The sequence below is a fragment of the Hippocampus bargibanti genome, linkage group LG08, assembly GCF_051943395.1.
Source record: "Hippocampus bargibanti isolate YZ-2025 linkage group LG08, ASM5194339v1, whole genome shotgun sequence".
Classification (NCBI taxonomy): Eukaryota; Metazoa; Chordata; class Actinopteri; order Syngnathiformes; family Syngnathidae; genus Hippocampus; species Hippocampus bargibanti.
Window position 1 is genome coordinate 8,367,985 of NC_142741.1, and position 26,558 is coordinate 8,394,542.

The 26,558-nt window shown below is 42.8% G+C and overlaps 1 protein-coding gene across 2 annotated transcripts in view; it reads left to right on the plus strand.

Annotated features, from left to right (window-relative positions):
* wnt10a (wingless-type MMTV integration site family, member 10a) overlaps positions 1 to 26,131 on the plus strand; it is a 61,064-nt gene extending 34,933 nt beyond the window's left edge. For both annotated transcript variants that reach the window (XM_089002187.1, XM_089002185.1), the window contains 2 exons: positions 6,217 to 6,590; positions 22,915 to 26,131. In XM_089002187.1, coding sequence (XP_088858313.1) covers positions 6,217 to 6,590; positions 22,915 to 23,457 — 917 coding nt within the window. In that variant the 3' untranslated portion in view covers positions 23,458 to 26,131. The remainder of the gene's footprint in view (positions 1 to 6,216; positions 6,591 to 22,914) is intronic.
* Positions 26,132 to 26,558: the final 427 nt, after the last annotated feature.

Below are 26,558 nucleotides of genomic sequence, written 5' to 3' on the forward strand. Positions count from 1 at the left end.
CCTAAAGGACAGCACAGAGGCACTCATCCTGGCTGCCCAAGAGCAGGCCCTGAACACCAGAGCCATAGAGGCAGGGATATACCACACCAGACAAGACCCAAGGTGTAGGTTGTGCAAAGAGGCACCTGAGACAATCCAACACGTAACTGCAGGGTGTAAGATGCTGGCAGGGAAAGCCTACATGGAGCGCCATAACCAGGTGGCTGGCATAGTCTACAGAAACATCTGTGCGGAGTATGGACTGGAAACCCCAAGGACAAAATGGGAAACACCTCCCAAGGTGGTGGAGAATGACCGAGCAAAGATCCTGTGGGACTTCCAGATACAGACCGACAAGATGGTAATGGCCAACCAACCAGATATCGTGGTCATAGATAAAGGGGAAAGGAAAGCCGTTGTCGTGGATGTAGCGGTCCCGAGTGATGGGAACATCAGAAAGAAGGAACATGAGAAAATCGAGAAATACCAAGGGCTCAGAGAGGAGCTGGAGAGAGCCTGGAAGGTAAAGGTGACAGTCGGGCCTGTGGTGGTCGGAGCACTCGGGGCAGTGACCCCCAAACTCGACGAGTGGTTGCAACAGATCCCGGGAACAAAATCGGATATCTCGGTCCAGAAAAGCGCAGTGCTGGGAACAGCACGGATACTGCGCAGAACCCTCAAGCTTCCTGGCCTCTGGTAGAGGACCCGAGCTGAAATGGGGACAGACACCACCCATGGTGGGTGAGACAAGGATTTATATATATATATATATATATATCTTGATAGGTAGATACAGTATATAGATAGATACAGTGGGGCCTCGGTTTACGAACACCTTGCCTTACGAACTTTTCGGTTTCCGAACGTTAAATTTATGAAAATTAAACCTTGGATTAAGCACTACTTTTCGCGATACACATCCCCCACCGCGGAGTAATCTTCGGCAGAAGAACACCAAAAGCACACCAAAGCACAGGGCCGAATAGCGCCCCAGCCGGCCTACCTTTCCACACCCCATTTCTCTGAGTGCACACATCCATCGTCTTCAACGATACCTTTGCTGTTATGGGACCGAAAAAGCCACAGGCTCGTGTTCAGCCGAAGAAGACACAAAACAAAATTACAGTTGAGGAGAAGAAGGAGTTCATTGAGAAACAGGAACGAGGTGTGCGTTTGTGGCATCACAGGTGCGCACCGCGGCTTTCATTTGAATCTCAGCCTGACACATTTCCCACGCTGTGTGTCACTTCCTTGATAGTAGCTTTCTACTCAAATTCTACAAATAAAGAGCCCGGTATCGATATGCTAAATCCACCATTTCTACACAAAGGCGTTATTTACTCGATGCTTTCATGTGACTAATGACACCGAACTTGTCACATGCGAGTTGACAGCTGGGGCGGGGTCACCGCTCCTGACCTCCGCCAGCTGCTGTCAATCCCCTCATCACCGATACTGGGACATTTCAACGAGTCACTGTCACCTCACCAGTGACATGATTACGACGCCTCGCCAGTGTCTTGGACTTTCCAGCACAAGATTTTGCTTTGCCCCAGGTGATTGTTAGCCGCGATCGCGGAAGTTTGTTGCTTTCCGGGATCGCAAGTTTTTTCACCCCCGCGTGCCATTTTATTTTGCCTAGCTTGATAGGCTGGACGGATCGCCCCCGCCCGCCTTCTTTTGTCGCGTCATTCCTGGTCCATGGAATCATCGGACTCGCACCTTTTGTTGTAATAAAATCTCTGCCGCCTGCTTAGGGATTCAACCCCTTATTAACATTCCGACAAGTCAGCTATCCCTGTCACGCTCGGAACGTGACAGTATCATTGTGTTCAGCTGATAGAAAAGGCTTGGCATAATGTTACCCTTCGATCCTTGAAAGCAGCATGGAATAATTTGTGATGTGCAGGCTTTTATTGAACAGTTCCATCCAGAAAAGACTGTGGCTATGAGAATCATCAACATGATGAATGGTAATGTGATGCCTCAGTTTTGTAAGACCTTACAAGTCAGAAAGCAACAGGTGTCAATTAAGAGCCATCAACAACCATCACAAATGTAAATAAAGTGACTTTATTATACTGTGCAGTGTATTTCTTTCATTACAATACAATAACACATTTATTATACATATAATAAGGTATGAGGTATGTTGTGTCTATTTTTAAGGCTTATTTAGTTGAAAATTTAATTTTATGGAGACCTGAGAACGGATTATTCTCATTTTAATGGTTTCCTATAGGAAATGATTTTTTTGGGATACACACTTTTCACCTTACACACTCTGTCTGGGAAGCAATTAAGTTTGTAAGCCAAAGCCCCACTGTATATAGATCTAGAACTCGATCGATAGATACACAGATAATGAATTTGCAGCAAAATGTGATTTTTCTTTGGGTCTGAGCCTCCCACACGAGGCAAAGTGACGTGGAATTTCATCTGTTGACTTCCTGCCTCCCTGTGCCAGCCTCACTTTTCATCCCCCCCCGACCGAACCAGAAACTCATTTAAAAGTTGTTTGTCACTATCAGAAGAGAACCTGGCTTGTTAGAAATCACTGCCTTCGCCTCGGGTGCACAAAACTACAAAGCGCAGATCGAAACAACACCTTTGGAGAGAAAAAAAAATGATGACTCATTGTGTTGACTTAAACTTCGCTCCACAAAAAAAGGCTACAAAGAGACTCAAGTGAACAGGCGACAAAGCGCGTGCGGCCGGCCACGACTTCCTAAGGCTAACCGAGAGAGTTGCGCGGCTACAGTGATACCTCGGCTTATGAACGTTTTAGCTAACAAACTTTTCGCCTTACGAATGTTAAATACGCGAGAATATGATCTTGGCATATGAACTAGTTTTCGGGAAACACATGAAGCGCCACATTGAGTGATGTGTCGTTCTCAAAAAACTTGGTTCTTGGAGCTCCTGAAATGGCAGCTGACTTTTTTTTCCTCCATTCCCCGCCCCCAGTCTTCGGTTAAACCGCATGTGATTGGTCAAGATCCGTGGTCGAGGAGGGAGGGGACACACGCAGCAGTGAGTGGGGGGAGTGGTTACAGAAACAGAAACACACACACACACGAAAGGGACACGACAGAGCTTGAAACAAAAAAAAAACAGAAATGAGAAAAAACAAAGTGAAATGGTGAGAAATTTGGACTCGATTCAACTTTATTGATTTATAGTTCAAAGGCAAAGTATAGACTGCAAGGTTAAAATATCCCATCAATCAGGTTCCACAAATAACCTGCACAAGTCATCAGTACAATTTGAAGAGAACATACAAGCAAGGGAACCAGCTATGAATGAAGTTTCTAGTGTGTCTGCCTGCATCTGTTGCTGTTGCAATATCACAACTTCTAAGATGTACCACCCAGAGCTCCTTGAGACACTTTATGCAAAAAGCTATCCATTCCATCAATCAATGACCATCACAAAGGTAAATAAAACTTTATTAAACATTACAGTTTATTTCGTTAATTACAATACCATAGCACATTTATTACACATAAAATAAAGTATATTGTGTGTAGTTTTAAGTCTTATATTTTAAATTATGTTTTATGGGGATCTGGGAAAGGATTATTCTCATTTTAATGGTTTCCTATGGGAAATTAATGTTTGGAATACACACGTTTCTTTCACACACTTTCTGGGAACCGATTAAGTTCGTAAGCCGAGGTATCACTGTATTTCAGTCTGTGTCATTTTACGACACGTTTGAGGGCTCAGATCCTCTGCCACGTACGGCTGCCTTGATGGGTGGGATGAAATTTACAAGGCCATATTCCCCAGTTATTTATCTCACATCAAAAGCCGCCTGGAGAGGCCAGGCATGAAGAGACAGAAATAGGGGAATACCTCTCATTCTCTGACTCTTACCGCTCCCGTTTTTTTTCCCCGCGGCTCGCTTCTAATGTTTTTTTTTACTTCCCTCGCCACTGCAAGTGCTTCTCCTGAATTTCCGCTCAGCACTTTCCCAACTCTCGGCGGCAAAAGCGTAAAGCGGCTCCGCTGATTTCCGCAATGTAAAGTGACAGTTTCCTTTGAATCTTTCATTGACTTTGCCACTTCCTCTGCCATCAGTTCAGCCGGGCATGCCGCAGCCGGTGAATTATTTCACAGATTGATTTGTTCCTCGTCTTCTGGGGGCCTTCATTACGGGGAAAAGACCTAAAACAGGGTTTCAGTGGAGGGAGGCAGAGCCGAAGTGCTGACAAAATCTCATGAGGTGGAGTGCATAGTACAGTGGGAATCGCTGAATCAAACAATTCGTCAAATACTGTATCACCGACCTTAAAAGTTGACTCACTTTTTTTTCGTGCCCTCCCGCTTAATCATTTTTACATTCACTTGGAAAAACGTAAATCACCCAAAAGTCATTAAAACTAAAATGGCGACACCAGAGTCGAACAATCCTCATGTTTGTCAGATTGTTTTGATTTACCAAAAAAATAAAAATAAAAATAAGGGGGAAAGGGTGCGTGAGTATGACAACTTTAATTTATTTTCTTTATTTCTCTCTCATGTTTGGACCCTCAAAAATGTGACTCACGACAGAGAATAATAAATAAATAAATAAATAAATAAATAAATAAATAAATAAAAAGAGATACATAAACAAATAAACAAAAGACATACATAAATAAATACAAATAAATAAACAGACTAATGAACACAAATAAAAATAGAAATTAAGAAATATAAATTAAAAAATAATCAAATACATAAATAAATACATCAATTAACAAAGGAACAAATAAATAAATTAATTAATACACGCATGAATAAAAATAAATAGAAATAAATGATCAAAAACATAACTAAATAAACCAAGAGACTAATGGACAAATAAACAAATAAAAATAGAAATAACTAACCATAAATAAGTAAATACATAAATACATAAATTAACAAAGGAAAAACAAATACATAAATAAATAGACATATATACATACAAAATAAATGAGCAAAACATATAAATAATTAATCAAGAGTCTATTGAACAAACATAAATAAAAAAAGATAATAAACAGAAATAAATGAATGATTAATTAATTAATTAATTAATTAATTTAATTAATTAATTAATTAATTAATTAACAAGCGTATTTGCGCACATGCAGACTATCTTGTCCAGGAATTGATTGACAGTCGATTGGTCCCATTACACTTGACCTCTAAAAGCGCATCAAAAATGTTGGCCGGTGACTACATACCCTGCGTGTCATAAAAAAGCATCGCCGGACGGAACGTGTGTTTGACTTTGCGTATCCTCCGGTGGGAGTGTCGGCGGGGGTCCGTTCAAGGTCAGCTGCTCTTGAGGGATGAGGGGGGACAAAGCCACACTTAATTGCACTTGTCCCAGATGTTTTCCTGTTTTTGTGCGTGTTGATTTTGGACTTAATGGGAAAATCCAATCATCTGTGTCCCCTTAGCCAAACAAAGGAAGCTTCGTTTGTTTTGGATCATTAGCTAAAAGTCTCCGTCAGCCTTATGACACATGTAACGACACGTGTTACACTTGTTATTACATGTGTGTGTCGGGATTGTCTGCAGGTATGCGCCGCAATGTGAGATCGATCCTAAATGAGCAGGGGATTAGCTACAATTGACTCGTGACCCTCCGCAGGGTAAGCAGCAAAGGGGAAGGAAAGGCTTCCTCCAGTGTCTGTCAACTGAGACCAAAGTCTGTCAAGATTGTTTCCTATGTGCGGATCGTTTGTCTGGTATTTTTTTTGCATTATAAGGTGAACAAGTCACCAGATGAGAATATTTGAGCTACATGCCACATGCTAATCAGAACGTATCCTCTGTTGACCTAATTTCAAGATGGCGACCAATGCCCCTCCTTAGTTCGAGCAACTGTGTTTTGGTCGCGACGTAGAAAATGACGCAGACACAGCGAGCGATCTGCTAAGCAGATATCTTGAATGACTCTTTGGTGTCGGTGTGCGTCAGGTTCTATTTTTATCAATTTCCGATTCTGGTTGTCCTTTAGCCGTTTTGATTATTTAGTCGGTGACCTCGACATTCAGCTTCAGTGTACTCATGTTCACAAGTTAGACAATTTAGCATGCTAACTGAGGGGCCATAATTTTGCCTGCATGCTAGTAGGCTAGTGGGGGCAGAAACATTTCTAGAAAGCACAAGTGTCCAATCCAGGTCTGTAAGTGACGTTGGCGTTTGTTGCTGTACCTGACTGAACAACGTTTGTGTCCATTGCCTCCATTGTCGCAGGTTTCCGAGAGAGCGCCTTCGCCTACGCTATCGCGGCGGCCGGCGTGGTGCACGCAGTGGCCAACGCTTGCTCCATGGGCAAACTGAAGGCCTGCAGCTGCGACAATAAGCGGCGCGGCGACGAGGAGGCCTTTCGTATCAAACTGCACCGCTTGCAACTGGAGGCCATCAATCGAGGAAAGGGGATGGTACACGGTGTGATGGAGCATTTCCCCGCGGAACTGCCAGGACCGCAGGATTCCTGGGAGTGGGGCGGCTGTAGTCCCGATGTGGAGTTTGGGGAAAAATTCTCCCGGGATTTCCTGGATGCTCGCGAGACCTACCGGGACATTCACGCGAGGATGAGGCTTCATAACAACCGCGTCGGAAGACAGGTGGGTCGACGCTGGGACGGGGTTGAAAGTAGTGTACGCGTGTGTGTGGGGTCAACGATCATCTGAGCTGGCTCGTCGAAGGGAAGCCGTTTGATTGATTGCATCTAATACTTGACTTTAAGCTTGTACAATACTTCAATACTCTTATTAAATTGTCTGTTTTCAAATATGTGCTACTTTTTGAAAAAAAAAAAAAAAAAAAAAAAAAAAACATTAAAAATTAGCTTGGTATGTTGTATAAGTTACCCTTATTCCGCTATATAAGAACTTTGGCATTTTTATTTCACAGAACAAATTGAGACGTGTGATTAGCTAACCGGCTAGCTAGCATAATTTGGACAAGTTCGGCGGGCCGGATTAAAAAGCCTAACTGAATGTAGCCTAACTGGGACTTATGTGGCCCGCGGGCCATAGTTTGCCCATGTCTGGCATAGATACTGATGGATGTTTGCCGGCTTGTCTTGCTAGCTAGCTATCTAGCTAGCCGGCTAGAATCTGTATTTTTTACCCTTTCACACCGTTTACTGTTCACGGACATCTACCGTTCCAGCTCTCTTTCTTTCACTCTCACTCTTTCACTTTCTCTGTCTCTGTCTGATTTGACTTACTTTTATACTTAGTCACTGTCGATGAGAAGGTTTCTTCAGCCGTCATCTGTACAATTTTGAAGGTTTCGGACGTTTCGCCTCCTATCCAAGAGGCTTCGTCAGCGAACTAAAGTCTGACTGGTCGTATCGGCCCTATTTATATATCCCTAACGGGGCCCTATTTATATATCCCTATAGGGGCCCTATTTATATATCCCTATAGGGGACCCCTACGAAGCCTCTTGGATAGGAGGCGAAACGTCCGAAACCTTCAAAATTGTACAGATGACGGCTGAAGAAACCTTCTCATCGATGGACCACTCCTGTACGACTGAGAGCTTACACAGACGTACTTAGTCACTGGGAAATTCATAGCTCCCATAATATATTCTAATGCCATTTTTTTCTGTGCTGGCTTGCTAGCTACCTGGCTAGCTAGCTAGCTAGCCTCTTAAACGCAGTACTCTGGACTCGTTAGCCATGTTAGCATGGTTGCTGTGTGCGATTAATATGCCATTTAATCATCAGCATAGATACAGATGGATGTTTGCGGGCTTGTCTTGCTACCTAGCTAGCTATCCATCTTAGGCGCAGTACTTCGGACTCCTTAGCCATGTTAATATGGTTGCCGTGTGAGATTAATATGCCATTTAATCATTAGCGTAGATATATTTGCAGGCTTTTCTTGCTAGCTAGCTAGCTGGCTGGCTAGCTGGCTAGCCAGCTTAGACGCAGTACTCAGGATTTGTTCGCCATGTTAACATGGTTGCCGTGTGTGATTAATATGCCATTTAATCATCAGCATAGATAGGGACAGATGTTTGTGGGCTTGTCTTGCAAGCTATTTAGCTGGCTAGGTAAGTAACCAGCTTTGACGCAATACTCTGGACTCATTAGTCATGTTAGCATGGTTGCCATGTGTGATTAATATGCCATTTCATCTTCAGCAAAGATAGGGACAGATGTTTGTGGGCTTGTCTTGCTAGCTGGGTAGCTAACTAGCCAACTTAGACACAGTACCCTGAACTTGTTAGCCATGTCAGCATGGTCGCCGTGTGCGATTAATTTGCCATTTAATTATCAGCATAGGTGCGGACGGATGTTCGCGGGCTTGTCCTGCTAGCTAGCTCCCTGGACTACCAGAAAATGCTTATTCCCTTGGAAATAGTCTGTTGGCGTCTGTTTGTGGCGCATTGTTTCCGACTTCCTTCCAAGTCATTTGCTCCGAATCTCTCCATTAGTTGACTTCTGGTCCTCTTAATCAACCCGACAAAACACAACACGGCGGGGAAACAACATGGAACCTCCCAGCGGTGTGCACATGACGTGGAAATATTGACATTTCTTAGGTGACTGCGGTTCCGAGCAGCCCTGTGGACTGGGATTCAGTCTTATGTGTGTGTGTGTGTGTGTGTGTGTGTGTGTGTGTGTGTGTGTGTGTGTGTGTGTGGTAGGGGGGGTCATGTAACATGCAATCGTGTCCTCACGAGCCAAGATAAAGAATAATTTGTCTTCCGGGACCTGCGTTGTGTCATGTTATGAGACTGGAAGGTCAGTGGGGATCATGTCTGCTTGGCTAATGAGGTGTCGAAATATTTTAGACCTTAGTGTGTTCGTTTTTGGTTTGAGAGATTTGATTTGAGAGTATAATTGTAAGCAGTTCGGAAACGAAATCCAAATGAGATGAGCTTAAATTTGAGTGGGGGGGTGGGAAACAAGCCGTTCTTGCATTTAACCACTTTGGAGAATTGAAATTTAGCAAATAATAACTCTAACTTTAAAGAAAAAGAAAAAAGAATAAGCAATACTTAGATGCAGTAGTATGGACTCCTTAGCCATGTTAGCATGGTCGCCGTGTGAGATGAATATGCCATTTAACTCATTCACTGCCAGACTACAATAAAGTCTCGTTATATCGATATTCTTGGGAATCAGAAAAAATATCGATATAACCGTACTATCGATATATCCGATCCTGCGCCGTACTGCATGAAGCGGGGGCATGTAATTTTCTCATTGGGTTCATGGATTGCGTATCTAGCATGCTTTTGTACTGTAGTGAAGTGAAAAATAAACTTATGCATTAAATAAAAACGTCATTTATTATTTTTATAATGCACTCTTGCAATCGTGACTCTGAGTATCACTCGACATTGTTGACATTGTACACACGAGAGAAACCACGAACGCCAGCATGTACAAACATATGAAAACCAGTGATTATTGCAAGCGATAAAGATATCTGAATATAACACAATTAAATACATGTATGAAAGACAAAAACTGCAACGTTTACATTACTTACGTTGATGAAGTATTCTGCGGCACGTCAAACTATTTCGCGATGAAGGAGTTGCTTGTTGGATTGTCCTCCACAGCCACGATTGCCTTGTACGTTGTTCGGATATCACAATTCTTACGTTTCCCCATGGTTGAAATTGGTGTCAAACAGCTGTATATTGTATAAGAAGACTACAGTATTGTGACGTTCTCATTCTCTTTGATCCAGGTCCGAAGTCCAACGCTTCGTATGCCGTCTTTCTTTTATCCTTACTCTTCAACCACGTTGATAAAGTATTTTGCGGCACGTCGAATTGTTTTGCAATGGAGGATTTGCTCCTTGTTGGATTCTCCTCAACAGCCACGATTGCCTTGTACAGTGAGACCTCAACTTACAAACACCTTATCTTACAAACTTTTCGTCTTAAGAACGTCAAATGTATGAAAATTAAACCTTATAATAAGCGCTATTTTCATAATACAAACCCACCACGGCTGGCGGAGTGATCTTCGGCAGAAGCACACGACCGAACAGCGCTCCAGCCGGCGCTACTTTGCACACCCCCTCTCATTGAATGCACACGTCGATCGCCTACTTGGAGCTTTTTGCTGATAATTTTACTATGATGGGACCGAAAAAAAAAAAACACCACAGGCTCATGTTCACCCCTCAAGACACAAAATGAAATCACCGTCGCTGAGAAGAAGGAGATAATTGAAAAACACGGACGAGGTGTGCGTTTGTGTGATTTAGTGGCCGAGCACGGCTATGCTAAGTCAACTATTGCGCCCATTCTGCGGAACAGAGAAGCCATCAAAGGTGCATCTGTTGCAAAACGTGTTTCCGTGCTCTCAAGGCGACGGTCTCGGGCAATCGAAGAAGTTGAAAAACTTCTGTTATTTTGGATTAACGAAAAGCAGCTATCCGGCGACAGCGTGAGTAAAGCTATTTTATGCGAGAAAGCACGGCTAATTCACGCCGATATCGCCATGCGTCAACCTGAAAGTTCACCGCTTATTGAGGATTTTAAAGCCAGTAACGGATGGTTCGAGAACATCTGGAGGAGAAGGCAATGTTGGCAAAGTGGAATGATGTGCAGGCTTTTACCGAACAGTTCCATCCAGAAAAGACTGGCTATGAGAATCATCAACACGATGAACGATAATGTGATGCCTCAGCTTCGTAAGACCTTGCAAGTCAGAAAGCAACAGATGTCAATTAAGAGGTTTTTAATCAGCAAAAATGATGAGGAGTCTCCAAAGAAAAAAGAAGAGAAGCCACACCAGAGGTTAAGTTACCAACAGTCCTTATGGAAGGTGACTGTCCTTCCATAAGCCATCAACGACCATCAAAAAGGTAAATAAAACTTTATTTTTCAGCACAGTTTATTTCTTTAATTACAGTCCTCATGTAATGTGCCTCTCTTTGTGACTTCATGATACAATGCAGTGCATTTCTTTCATTACAATACAATAGCACGTTTATTATACATAGAATAAGGTATGTTGTGTGTAGTTTTAAGGCTTATTTAGTTAAAAACTATATTTTATGGAAACCTGGGAACGGACTGTTCCCATTTTAATGGTTTCCTATGGGACATTTTTTTTTCATATTCAAACACACTTTTCGCCTTACACACTCTGTCTGGGAACCAATTAAGTTCGTAAGTTGAGGTCTCACTGTATTTCGTTCCGAGGTCACGATTCTTTCGTTTCGCCATGGTTGAAAAAGGTAGAAAATGGTGTCTGCTCCACTGCGCAAGACATTGGTCACGTGACCAAGTGACCAAGTCACGTGACCAACGGTGCAACCGATACAGATTTCGATAATGGTGGTTGATGGGTAAAGAGTGATTGTTCGTTCCTTGTACATCGCTCTTCAAGGTGTTAGAAGTGGGATGATGAAATCAGCAGGAAGCCAGGTGTGGAACAGAATAAGTTATTTTAATTTTGTACACAGCAGGGACATTGTGAGGTCGGTTGAAGAGAGACAGAGAGGAAAAGAGAATGATAGAGGCGCTGGGAGAGCATTTATATAAGACGGACAGGATGTGACGTAATAGGATGTGATGTAATATGATGTCACATCATGTGAAGGCAGGCAGAATATGGCATATCAGGAAGTCCAAGAAAAACAAAACGATACAAAACGATGTTTAAAGATGTTCGTATAGCGAATTACCCCAACATATCCCCCCTGACGAACATATCTAACATCGGTGGAGGTGAATAGAAAGAAGAAAGAAAAAAGAAAAGAAAATCACAAAATAAAAAGAATCACAATGGAAAGAATCTCTAATTAAAGTCATGACATTCGCTACAACAGTCAAATCTTCACGGCATCCTGGATGATGATCACCAGGACTGCCTTCTATTCTTTAGCCCGAGGTGGCATGGTCAGCAAACATTATGGACATCTGTATAAAATGGTCATCACACTCGCCTTTTGTCATTCATTCGGAGTGCACCGTTGACCGTCAGTCTTGTTTCTGCACAGGACATCCATACGCACCAACACAAACCAGTTTCATCTCCGGTCACCCTGGTATTGATGCCCAGGAGGTCTCCCCTTCTGGAGAATCTCCTTCTCCCAATTCTGAAAGAAGGTGGTTAGCGCGGAAACCCTATTCAATATAATATCTGATTCCGCCTGAATCTCTGACTGACACCGGTGCCCACTGAACTTATCTGCCAATTTTACACTTTCCGACCTGAATGGCGAGAAATTCCTCTAATGCGCACTGCATTCAATTACTCTAATGTGTACTGCATTCAATTAATAATAATATTTAGTAATTAAATCAATCACAACAGGTTACCCTGCCTTTTTAGACATAACTATACACTACTTTTGAACTAACAAATGTCATCACCGTACGCAAAAGGCAGCCAGAAGATAATTTAGCATTTGCGGCTGACTTAATAAACATTGGATTTCCGCTATCATATCTCTAACGTTGAATATTTTTCGTTTGATCAAGCACAATTGTCACAATCCGCTCGGCTCCTGTGTTGTCGAAAAATTCCAAATGACAAAATCAAATATGGCGGAATTTAGAACTATTTAACTCTGAGGCGGTTGGATGCGAAATATTCCTACCGCATTTTAAATGTGTCTTATCTTGTCTTTCTAAAAACGTCTAAAGTCATCCTGCAAATTGAATAATTTCTCAACCACCATCCTGGCTCTGTTTGCGAATTGTTGCGGCTCACATCATCTGCATAAAAAGCATAATGAAAAAAGTTTTGCAAATAAACCTTGTACTCTTCAAATCAATTCCTCCACTGGGAAACTAATAAAGGTAAATCCAATCAAATCCAATTTGCTATTGTCATCAAATCCTATATGTGTATCGCATGTATGAATCATCTGTCATTTGACTTCAGGGGAATGACAATTGTCAGGTCAAAACAAGCGTAAGATAATGATCATCTCATCTCATCTCATCTCATTTTCCGTACCGCCTATTCCTCATTAGGGTCACGGGGGTTGCTGGAGCCTATCTCAGCTGTCTTCGGGCACGAGGCAGGGGACACCCTGAATTGGTTGCCAGCCAATCGCAGGGCACACAATGACATAGATAATGATCATTTCACGATAATTATTTTAATAAATCTATAAACTTTTCTTTTATGAAAAGTCCCACGATATCAACTGGTGAATCTCTATTAAGTAATTAATCACCAGCGAATCTAGCAACATTTACCATTTATTCCAGTTTGATATGGATGTTCATCAATCAGTCTAAGTTGCCTCCGTCTCGGTAAGCAAAATAAAAGTGGCCAGATGTTTGTCTGCGATGGCGGTCTGTTGCGACGCCTGATTGCATCCTTCCAGTCGACTAATGCTGTCTCAAATCGGTTGAAAATGTTTGGAAAAACATTTTGACCAGTGACAATTGTAAACAATGAGTCCAATTTGAAACTATTTGTGGGTGCTGGCACTCATTTTTCCACTCCACACATGAAACCAAACAGCTCTAAATGTTATTCCTTTTCTCACCATAAATAGAGAAACATCATTTGCAATAAGGTGATTCCTTTTACTGAATGAGTTGCTTGTTCTGTAGCCACAAAGGGACATATGTCTTATTGTGCCGTTCCCAAGCCCGGATAAATACAGAGGGTTGTGTCAGGAAGGGCATCCGACGTAAAAGCTTGGCCAAAACAAACATGCAGATCAAACCTCTAAAGATGGAGGACACTGATTTGGTGTGGCGACCCCTTGAAGGGAAAAGCAGAAAGGAAAAGAAGAAGAAGTCGACGCGCGGTGGGTGTCAAGTCGTGCGTAAGAGAGTCCGAGTTACGCGCTTGTTTGGACGTTTTTAAATCAAAACAATTCACACTGAGATGAACAGAAAGGCCATCGAACCATTCCGGCACCTAAATAATTCCAATTACTCCATTTATTTTATTGGCGGTGCCAATTAATAAATGCCTGAAGGTCACTCCATTATTTTTTTCCTCTGTGTATATTTTTTTCAGCAGCTAACGCTAATTTTAAAAATGTCATGGCGTCGACCCCAAATTTGTCGTCAAATCCTCTCACACTATCAAACAGCTGAGCGAAACAATCGGAAAAATTATCTCCTGCTTTCTGTCATCGCTTCTTCCTTTCGCAATGCCACCCCTCCCCCCCATTCCCCATCGATCCCACCCACTTTCATCACCGCTGGCAAAATAGATTTGCATAAAGAGAAAAGCGTGTCATGGCATCGGCCATGTTTGATCATTTGAGGCCGCAAAGTTTGGAATTGTGCAACTCAAACGAAATCACCTCAAGGTCAATTTTTTTATTTGATTTGATTTTGACCTTTGATCCATCCTGAATCATCCTGACAGAACGCCGGCAGAGCAAGCGCAGGCAACGTCCCCATTTGGTGCTACCTGTTATGCGTTTCAATTTTGTGCCAAGGGATCACTTTACATCTCACGAGAGATGAGACGGGGGGAGTCCCATACAGAGAGATAAGCGGGTAGCTTCTGCCCTCAATTGAACTCGCGTGTCAACGGGAAGACGTTGTCATCATCTCATTTCAGTTTTAAAAACACAAAATTGTTCTTTTCGTTTTTTCCCATTTCTTCCAACCCGTCATGTTACAACCAACACGCCACTGCGAGCACCAATGGTAGCAACGTGGAGGCAATTACAACCGCCACAGTAGGTCAATCGAGGACTCTTTCAAGTGGAAGTGGGTTGGAGATATTTTTTTTATGATTATAGACTTTGCCATGTGTTTAAGTGTTTGTGATTCTGGGCTTGAATTTGCCTCTGAAAAAAAATAAAAACTTCAGTAGACATTGCAACTGGAAAACCTGCTGCCAGGACTGCTCAAGTCATTAAGGCGGCGTTTGCAAAAAAAGTACAAATGTGGTCGATCGCAATTTTGTTTTTAACGCTCCCGTTAAGAGATGTTTATTTAAAAGAGGGCCGCGTGGGTTGGTCACGGTTGCCATGTGACGCAATTTATGGGTGTTTTTTTTTTCATTTGTGTTTGTTTATTGGCTTGAACATATTGTCTGAGTGGGAGGATTCGGGAAGCCCAAATATTGGCATGCTATATTAGCCACTTTGGCTCTTTGGTTGAGTGACTCGTTATTTTTTGTTTCTTATTTGATGACATGTTTTCTCTTATTTATGAGTGAACAATGGGTGACCATAGTTTATACAGGCAAGCTTGATAACTTATTCACTTCCAGCTGGTGTGCAAAAATGTGTCCACTCCAGTGCAGAGGTTTTGGTCATTGTCACTCAAATTCCAGGACCCACAGAATATTGGGTTTTAGGACCACATGAACATTCAGTGCACTGTAAAGAAACTTTAGACTCTCTTCTTTTAACAGAAAAAAAGAGTTACAGTGAGACCTCAACTTACAAACTTAATTGGTTCCCAGACAGAGTGTGTAAGGTGAAAAGTGTGTATCTAAAAAAAAAAATTCCCATAGGAAACCATTAAAATGGGAATAATCCGTTCCCGGGTTTTCATAAAATATAGTTTTTAACTAAATAAGCCTTAAAACTACACACGACATACCGTATTCTATGTATAATAAATGTGCTATTGTATTGTACTGAAAGAAATACACTGCATTGTGGGTTTTTTTATATAACACAATTAAATACATGTATGAAAGACAAAAACTGCAACGTTTACATTACTTACGTTGATGAAGTATTCTGCGGCACGTCAAACTATTTCGCGATGAAGGAGTTGCTTGTTGGATTGTCCTCCACAGCCACGATTGCCTTGTACGTTGTTCGGATATCACAATTCTTACGTTTCCCCATGGTTGAAATTGGTGTCAAACAGCTGTATATTGTATAAGAAGACTACAGTATTGTGACGTTCTCATTCTCTTTGATCCAGGTCCGAAGTCCAACGCTTCGTATGCCGTCTTTCTTTTATCCTTACTCTTCAACCACGTTGATAAAGTATTTTGCGGCACGTCGAATTGTTTTGCAATGGAGGATTTGCTCCTTGTTGGATTCTCCTCAACAGCCACGATTGCCTTGTACAGTGAGACCTCAACTTACAAACACCTTATCTTACAAACTTTTCGTCTTAAGAACGTCAAATGTATGAAAATTAAACCTTATAATAAGCGCTATTTTCATAATACAAACCCACCACGGCTGGCGGAGTGATCTTCGGCAGAAGCACACGACCGAACAGCGCTCCAGCCGGCGCTACTTTGCACACCCCCTCTCATTGAATGCACACGTCGATCGCCTACTTGGAGCTTTTTGCTGATAATTTTACTATGATGGGACCGAAAAAAAAAAAACACCACAGGCTCATGTTCACCCCTCAAGACACAAAATGAAATCACCGTCGCTGAGAAGAAGGAGATAATTGAAAAACACGGACGAGGTGTGCGTTTGTGTGATTTAGTGGCCGAGCACGGCTATGCTAAGTCAACTATTGCGCCCATTCTGCGGAACAGAGAAGCCATCAAAGGTGCATCTGTTGCAAAACGTGTTTCCGTGCTCTCAAGGCGACGGTCTCGGGCAATCGAAGAAGTTGAAAATTCGCTACAACAGTCAAATCTTCTTCCACTGCATTGTGGGTTTTTTTTCGGTCCCATCATAGTAAAATTATCAGCAAAAAGCTCCAAGTAGGCGATCGACGTGTGCATTCAATGAGAGGGGGTGTGCAAAGTAGCGCCGGCTGGAGCGCTGTTCGGTCGTGTGCTTCTGCCGAAGATCACTCCGCCAGCCGTGGTGGGTGTGTATTATGAAAATAGTGCTTATTAGAAGGTTTAATTTTCATAAATTAGAGGTTCTTAAGACGAAAAGTTTGTAAGATAAGGTGTTTGTAATTCGAAAGTTACCGTATTTTCACGACCAAACGGCGAACCGTGTGAAAAGGCGCAGTCTCATTTATGTGTGCCATTTCTGTATTTAACACACACATTGGGCACACCGGATGAAAGGACACAAGTTTTATATACCGGTACATATCCTCTACTGCTATACGTACGTCCGCCTCACAACACACAGGCATACAAGTATGCGTATTTAAAAAAACAGATCAGGAGCAAAACTGAGTTTGGTAGTGCTTTATTTATTAATTACAAAGGAATAACATTTTGTAATCATCACTCAATATGCGTCGGCATGGTAAAAAGGAGCACATTACCGGTACCGACTTTTCCGAAAGCTCAAACCACCGTGCTAGCAGACACGTTAGCCCAAGCATCCACAATCCATTGGCAAACTGTGGCGTAACATCCAGCCCTTTTTGTTTGCCTTAAGAATGACGCCTGCTGGAAATGTCTCTTTAGGCAAAGTCTTTCTTTTAAAAAAATCACAATCGCCGGGAGTTTCTCTCCGTTAGCATGGCAGCTTTTCGCCAGCTTTTCAGAATAATTCGCCGGCCGTCGCTACAGTAGTCCCGGTCCGCATGGAAAAATCGCACAGTTTCATAAAACGCCAGCACCAAGACGGACCTCCTTGGAATTGTTCAATTTTCATTTCCTCCGCTAGCGTTACTGCTCTGAGTGGGACGGTGACAGTCGAAATGCTCCTTCCGCTCGCTCTTAGCTCGCCGATCGATTGCTTGAAGCTTTCCTCCAACTCCGGCCACCTTGCCTTATGTCGGCGTATTATGTCACGGCGGCTCCATTCCCATGTTCCTCGGCGTAGTTGATAGCCTTCAGTTTAAATAAACTGAGCTTCATAACCATGTCTCTTTGCCATTTTCAGGGTTGTTAAAACAGCAATGTTCTACATAAAGCACATACCTGTTCGTTTATACACAAACCACGCCCGCATTCCCCCCTCGTTTTCTCTACACGTCCTCCTCATGGTGGTCTCTAACACGTCCGCACTACAGGGCGCACCGCACATTTTGATAAAAATCTGAGACGTTTATATGCGCCTTATGGTCGTGAAAATACGGTATATGGGTCTGGAGTTATCTGAGCTTGTAATGGGGGCAAATGTACAAAATATGATGCAAGACAATAATAATAATAATAATAATAATAATAATAATAATAATAATAATAATAATAATAATAATAATACTAATAATAATAATAATAATAATAATAATAATAATAATAATAATAATCTTCTTCTTCTTTTCCTTTCGGCTTTTCCCCTCAGGGGTCGCCACAGCGAATCAATGTACTCCATCTATCCCGGTTTTGTGCATCCTCTTCTCTCACACCAGCAACTTTCATGTTCTCTTTGACCACATCCATAAACCTCCTCTTCGGTCTTCCTCTCGGTCTCCTGCCTGGCAGTTCAAGACTCAGCATCCTTCTCCCGATATAGTCACTCTCTCTCCTCTGGACATGTCCAAACCATCTCAGACTGGCCTCTCTGACTTTCTCTCCAAAGCCTCTAATATGAGTTGTCCCTCTAATGTACTCATTCCTGATCCTATCCAGCCTGGTCACTCCCAAAGAAAACCTCAACATCTTCAGCTCTGCTACCTCCAGCTCTGCTTCCTGTCTTTTTCTTCAGTGGCACTGTCTCCAGTCCAAACATCATGGCTGGTCTGACCACGGTTTTATACACTTTTCCTTTCATCCTAGCTGAAACCCTTCTATCGCACATCACACCTGACATTTTTCTCCAGCCGCTCCAGCCTGCCTGGACACGCTTCTTCACCTCTTTTCCACACTCTCCATTGCTCTGGACAGTTGACCCCAAGTACTTAAAATCCTCCAACTTCTTTATCTCTTCTCCCTGTAGCATCACTCTTGCACTTAGATCCCTCTCATTCACACACATATATTCCGTCTTGCTGCGACTGATCTTCATTTCTCTCCTTTCCAGGGCATATCTCCACAGCTCTAGTTTCTCCGCCACCTGTTCCCTGTTCTCGCTACAGATCACAATGTCATCTGCAAACATCATGGTCCATGGAGGTTCTTGTCTAATATCGTCTGTCAGCCTGTCCATCACCATAGCAAACAAGAAGGGGCTCAGAGCTGACCCCTGGTGGAGTCCCACCTCCACCTTGAATTCCTCAGTCATACCGACAGCACACCTCACAACTGTCTTATATGTCGTATGTCTTGTACCGCTCTAACATACTTTTCCATCACTCCAGACTTCCTCATGCAATGCCACAACTCTTATCTGGGCACCCTGTCATACGCTTTCTCCAGATCTAGAAAGACACAATGCAATTCCTTCTGACCTTCTCTGTACTTCTCTATCAGCATTCTTAAAGCAAACATTGCATCTGTCGTACTCTTTTTGGGCATGAAGCCATACTGCTGCTCACAAATGTTCACTTCTTAGTCTAGCTTCAACTACTCTTTCCCAGAGTTTCATTGTATGGCTCATCAACTTTATTCCTCTGTAATTAGCACAACTCTGCACATCTCCTTTGATCTTAAAAATAGGCACGAGTACACTTTGTCTCCATTCTTCAGGCATCTGTTCACCATCTAAGATCTTGTTGAATAACCCAGTCAGGAACACCAAAGCCACCTCTCCAAGACACTTCCATACCTAGATTGGTAAATCATCAGGCCCAAGTGCCTTTCCCCCCTTCATCCTCTTCAGCGCCCTCCTCACTTCATCCTTGCTAATGCTTGCTACGTCTTGGTCCACAACAGTGACGTCTTCTACTCTTTGTTCCTTCTCATTTTCCTCATTCATCAATTCTTCAAAGTACTCTTTCCATCTTGCCATCACACTACTGGCACCTGTTAATACATTGCCATCTCTATCCTTAATCACCCGAACCTGCTTCAGGTCCTTACCATCTTTGTCTATCTGTCTCGCCAGCCTGTAAAGATCAGTCTCACCTTCCTTGCTGTCCAGCCGAGCATATAAGTCATCATAGGCCTCTTGTTTGGCCTTTGCCACCTTTACTTTAACCGTGCTCTGCATCTCCTTGTACTGCTGTCTACTCTCGTCCGTTCTCTCAGTGTCCCACTTCTTCTTTGCTAACCTCTTTCTCTGTATACACTCCTGCACCTCCCCATTCCACCACCAAGTCTCCTTATCTACCTTTCTTCCACTCGATACACCAAGTACTTTCAGACCTGTGTCTCTGATTATGTTTGCTGTAGTTTGTCAGTCATCTGGAAGGACCTCTTGCCCACCCAGTGCTTGACTTACCTCCTTCTTAAATGTCATGCAACACTCTTCCTCTTTCAACTTCCACCATTTTGTCCTCACTTCAGCCTTTGGTTTCTTCATCTTCCTCACTGCCAGCGTCATCCTACACACCACCAACCTATGCTGTCTGGCTACACTCTCATCACCCACTACTTTTCAGTCACTGATTTCCTTTAGATGGCGCCGTTGACACAAAATGTAGTCTACCTGTGTACTTCTGCCTCCACTCTTATAGGTCACGCTATGTTCCTGTCTCTTCTGAAAGAAAGTATTCACAATAGCCATGTGCATTCTCTTAGCAAAGTCAACCACCATCTGTCCTTCAGCGTTCCTCATCTGGAGTCCAAACCTACCCATCACCTCCTCATCATCTTTGTTTCCTGTGCCAACATGTCCATTGAAGTCTCCACCAATTACAACCCTCTCACTTCTCGGGAGTGAGGGCAGCGATCGCGTAGTGGAATTTGGTGATCTCCTGGGTGATGCCACGGTTGACGAATTGGGAGTCAACCACTTGAAACCAGAGCTCCATGTCATTGTGCCAGGGGGGGGGGGAGTTTGAGGGAGACGGCAGAAATCTGGTCTCTTTCCATTCGGAGAGTTAATTGGGCTGAGGAGGAGGGAAAAAAATGCTCCTGGCTGGCTCGCCAATAAAGAGTTTGATGTTTCTTTTTCTTTGTAAGTAGGTTCGTTGTCAGATCTTCCAGGCAGATGATGCGCAGAGCTTGATCGTGGCGTGGAGTCGAGCAAGTCGTGCTGTGAAACTCAGTGCGTTGCTGAGCAGGTCTCTGCGAGCGGTGTGTCTGTCTGGGTCTGCGTCCGAGATGAGTCTGAATCTCCCTGTCCCACGACAGCTGCTTTTATACCATCTTCAAGCCTGCGATATGCGTCAGGGTCAAACGCACGTCAAGGAGATCAAGGAATTGAAAGACATTAAAGCTTAAAGCTGCGGTGCGCACCGGTGACACAACAACTTCATCAAAGTCCAACCAAAATTCCTCCTTCTCCGCCAGCTCACATCCTACTTGTGGGGCATACCCACAAACAACATTGAACATCACACCTTCAATTTCTAGCTTCAGACTCATCATTCTATCTGATACTCTTTTTACTTCTAAGACATTCCTAACAAACTCCTCTTTTAAGATAACACCAACTCCATTTCTCTTTCTGTCTTCACCATGATAGAACAACTTAAACCCTGACCCTAAGCTTCTAGCCTTGCTCCCTTACCACCTGGTCTCCTGGACACACAGTATGTCTACCTTCCTTCTCTGCATCATGTCAACCAGCTCTCTACCTTTACCTGTCATTGTCATGATCTGGTTGGCGACCAACGGGGGGCGCTGTCGGCCCCGCCTATTCCTGCACAGGTGCTGGTCGTCCCGATCAGATTGGCGACCAGCGGGTAGCGACGTCAGCCCTGCCTGCAGCCTCGCAGGTGCTGGTCGTTTAATCATTGACACTTAAAAGGACACCCGGAACGATCATCCGGTGCCGGTTCATTGTTTGTTTGCTGCTTGTTCGCAGCATGCATTGTGTATGTGTTTGTTTAACCTTGGCGGACTTTTACTTTTGGTCTTCTTTTGCTACTTTGTATTTTTTCCGTTCAGATGATTTTGATGTTTTACATTTTGTTCCTGCTGACTTTATTTTAATACAATTTGTCAAACAACCTCCTGCTCCCTCCTGCCTGCTTTTTGGGATCCGCACCCGCCATCACCACCTTGCAAACTGTGACAGTCATTGTTCCTACATTCAAAGTTCCTACTCTTAGTTCTATACTCTTCGCGTTCCATCTCTCTCTTTTCCTCCGGGCACACCTTCCTCCTCTCCTTCTTCGACCAACAGTAGTCCATTTTCCACTGGCACCCTGAAGGTCAACTGTACCAATGGCGGCCGTTGTTAACCTCGACCGATCCGGTATGGGATTCAGAGGTTTGATTCGCATATTTGTTTTGGCAAAAATGTTTACGTCGGATGCCCTTCCTGACACAACCCTCTGTATTTATCCGGGCTTGGGACCGGCACAATAAGACACTGGCGTGTCCCGAATGATCTCATCCGAAAAAAAAGTTAATTCCTAAAACATATGGGTCTGGAGTTATATGAGCTTGAAATTAGGGTGGATGTACAAAATACAATACCATACATACATATTGGTTTATATAGCACTTGAACAATATCGAAAAAAGGCAAATTTTTCCCCCTCGTGGAAGGGAAAAAAATTGTCAGAGGTCTGGCCAGCACTATCAGCACCCAGCATGAAAAAACAAAGCCTGAAAAAATTCGGGCATGGCGCTGTATGTCATATTTTCAATTTTCGAAACATTCGGGAATGGCAGTGAATGAGTTGTCGGCATTTTCGAAAAAAAAAAACATGAAAAATTCAGAAAATCGCCATTTTCGAAAATTATGGGACTCATTCAGACAGTCCTATACTAACGCAGATTCTTTACTTACAGACAGCGTATTATAGGTGTTCAAATACCTGACATGTTTCGGCTTATACTTCCGCATAAGCCGAAACATGTCAGGTATTTGAACACCTATAATACACTGTCTGTAAGTAAAGAATCTGCGTTAAATTAGTCCTATACTAATTTGCTGTTCCTAATTGAGCCTCTAGATCGCAGCACACACAGCTAACAACGCTACTGGCCTCTGTATTCATTCTACATGCGGGACCAGACATTATTGATTTTAGGACGGGAGGCTATGGGCCCGGTGAAAATGGACCACGGGCCACATTTGGCCCCTGGGCCCCACTCTGGATCTAACTGATGTATGTGAAAGGATTTCAAAGTTGTATTAATGTCGTCATGATGGAACCTGTCATCTGTTCTAACACTCCCCCCTCCCCCTCCAGGTGGTTTTGGATCACATGAGAAGGAAATGCAAATGTCACGGGACATCGGGAAGCTGCCAGCTGAAGACCTGCTGGCAGGTCACCCCCGAGTTCAGGATGGTGGGCTCCATCTTAAAAGAGCGCCTCCACATCGCCACCCTCATCAAAGCCGACAACCGCAACACCGGCCAACTAGATCATTTGCACCACAACAACAACAATCACCATAGCAACAACTACCACCACCATTATCGCCATCATCATCATCATCATCGGCACCATCACGCGCACCGCAGGAGGCCCGGCATCAACGACCTGGTCTACTTTGAAAAATCGCCCGATTTCTGCGAACGGGATTTGGGTTCGGACTCTGCGGGAACGCAGGGTCGCATCTGCAACAAAACCAGCCCGGGAATGGACAACTGCGAAAGTCTTTGCTGCGGACGAGGTCACAACATCCTGCAGCAGACGCGCAATGAGCGCTGCAACTGCAAGTTTCACTGGTGCTGCTACGTAGTGTGCGAAGAGTGCCGCATCACGGAATGGGTCAGCGTTTGTAAATGAAGACGCAATAAAGGGGGCGGAGGGCCAACCCATGAAAGAAAGAAAGACTAAAAAACGACTTTCAAAAAAGCCGATTATATACGAGAAAGGGGCGGAGACTGTCTTGTAAGCACCCACCATTCGCACCGAGGAACGGAAATGTGTGAAGTGGGCCAGTCGGCAGAATTATCCATTTCCATGTCGGAATGGAGCGTGGACGTGCACTGTATGCCTGACGCTGTTACGTATGTTTGCATTATTCAAAATGGAGTTTGGTATCCATAGCAAAAAAATAAATAAATCTACCAAAAATGAATTCATAAATACACACAAAAACATAATTAAAATTAGCACTATACAAGAGGTAAAAAAATCTAACAAAAAATAATTACACACAAAAATAATTAAAATTAGCAGCGCAATAGCAATAAATTTGAAAGAAAAGAAACACATTATTGTATTTGCTGCACTATAAGGCGCACCTAAAAGAAAATATTTTTTCAAAAGATGACCATGCGCCTCATCATGCGGTGCGCCCTATGTTTGAACAAGGTTTTAAAATATGTCATTCATTGAATCTGCCCCTTATAATTCGGTGCACCTTATGTATGGAAAGGTTTTGAAAAATGTCATTCGTTGAAGGTGCGCCTTATATTCCAGAAAATACGGCACACATAAAAAAAAGCACTGCACTGGGTCTAAAATAAACAGAAAAAAAATACAGATAAAATCAACACTACAAAAATCAGCACTCCAGATAAAATCAAGGTTAAAAAAATAATTACACCCCCAAAAAATACAATTAGCAGAGATAAAATCATATGAAAAAATAAATAAAATTAGCACCGTACTCCAGATAAAAATCGAACGGAAAAAAACAATATTACACCAAAAAAAATAATTGAAATTAGCACTGCACCAGAGATAAAAAAAGAACAAAAACGTAATTACACACACAAAAAAAAATTACAATTAGCACCGTACTACAGATAAATTTGAATGAAAAAATGCACACAAAAATAATTAAAATTAGCACCACACAAGAGGTAAAAAAGCTAACACAAAATTATTACACACAAAAAATAATTAAAATTAGCACCGCACTAAAGATAAATTTGAACGTAAAAAAAAATTACACACAAAAAATAATTAAAATTAGCACCGTAGTTGAGTTAAAATCGAATGAAAAAAATCATTACATACAAAAAATAATTACAATTAGCATCGCACTAAGAGACAAATTCGCGCTCAACGTCACACTTTCCCATGGCCATTCCCGAATAAATTCGGGAATGGCCGAAAATGAGTAATAACAAACAAACAAACACTAAGATGGCTAAAAACTGTTAAACGGTCTCGCCACAGCAATTCTGTACTTCCACATTTTCTGCGAGCAACCCTGAACACTTTGAACGTATTTCACAGGAAATCTCTGAATTAATTTGTCAGGTTTTGTCATTTAAACAATCGCAAGTGCAGATCTGATAATCTGATTGCCGCTGCCGTTTTGCTCCTGTCAGACCCCAACAACCGGAAGCTCCACTTCCTCTGCTTTAGATTGAGGATGCCGAAATCAAAGTGGCCCTAATTAGGCTGCAAATCAGGACGCGCGCCATCCTGAACCAGTCACGCTTGTGTCCAACGATGCATAATACATTTATGACATTCAAACGGCAAGTTGTCATTTCTTAGTGTTACAAAAATGCAGTGACGGGCCGTGGATTTCATCGCCAGGCCTTCAGTAGTGCTATGCCTGAATCAAGCCAGACTGAAAAAAAGGTGTGGTGTTATTTACCACAAATCCACGAGAGGCTAACATTAGCCAGGAAATAAATCACCGACTTTTTTCATGATGTCCATTTTTTTCCTGAAAAGTGGGTCTTGAAAATGGCTTTAATGGTAAATCTGCAACCAAATCAATTTCTACTCCTCCTTCAGCCATTTTGGGTCGACAAAACCATTATTAAATTGACAACAATATATTTGCTGAGGCAGGTCGCTACAGATGAAGTGTGCTAACTCTGGCCAGTATGCTGTTATCACTAGCGGCTAGTGATGCTATGATTGGCTAGTGACTAGCAATGTTCCCTCTATGCTGCGCGCATGCGCAATTGCGCACTGCTCGCACATACGCAGCGCACAAGAACATCTATGCAGCGCACATTTTGCAATGTAACTCAATGAGTGACAGGTGTCCATCCAATAATGCCGTACAGTTCATGTACGCTACGCAGCCAATCGGAGCAGAACGGCGCGAATGTGCCCTGCCCATATGCACCGTGATACTGGCGTGAAACTGGTGTGTGGCCACAGCGGACATATTAGTGATGGGAATTCCGGCTCTTTTCAGAGAGCCGGTTCTTTTGGCTCGGCTCACTAAAAAGATGTGGCTCCTCAGTTTGTTTGTTTTTTTTCTTCCTTTAATTAATTAACTACCAAAAATCATGTAAAATTACGTAAAAAAACAAATTACTCATGTAAAAAATACACTATATCAAATAATTTTATTTATATGGGTTGATTTATATGTGCACAGAGAGCATCCACGAACTTTCACTTTCCCTGCGGTTACTCTGGTTTGATGATAAGCTGTCACTAATTTGCTTTTTATATTAATAATGCTATCATACCAACTAGTAAAACATGTCATAATTGAATAATAATAACATAATGTGATAACATTTGTCCACCTGTCTACCCTAACCCCCCTCCCCCTCCTCCTTCTCCCAGCTGTGAGTGTCTGTAATTTTCCCCTCCCTCCTCTACCACGGATATCGACCAATCACGTGCGGCTTTAACCGAAGACTGGGGGCGGGTAATAGAGGACAAAAAAAGTCGGCTCCTTGTTAGGAACCGGCTCTCTTCGTTCACTTCAGAGATCCGGCTCTAAGAACCGGCTCGTTTGCGGACGACACATCACTTGTACACATCTGATGTTGCTCACAGTGGTCCTCAATGTGCTCAGGGTGCTTGTGTGTCTGCTCAGACACATGAAAAATTAGAAGGAACATTGGTGACTAGCCAGTCATAGTTTGCAACAACTCTGACTTTGCCATCGCCTTTCAGAAGGCCTTAGGTTGCCAACTCGAACTATGATTGGGTATAACAACAGTTTCACCGCC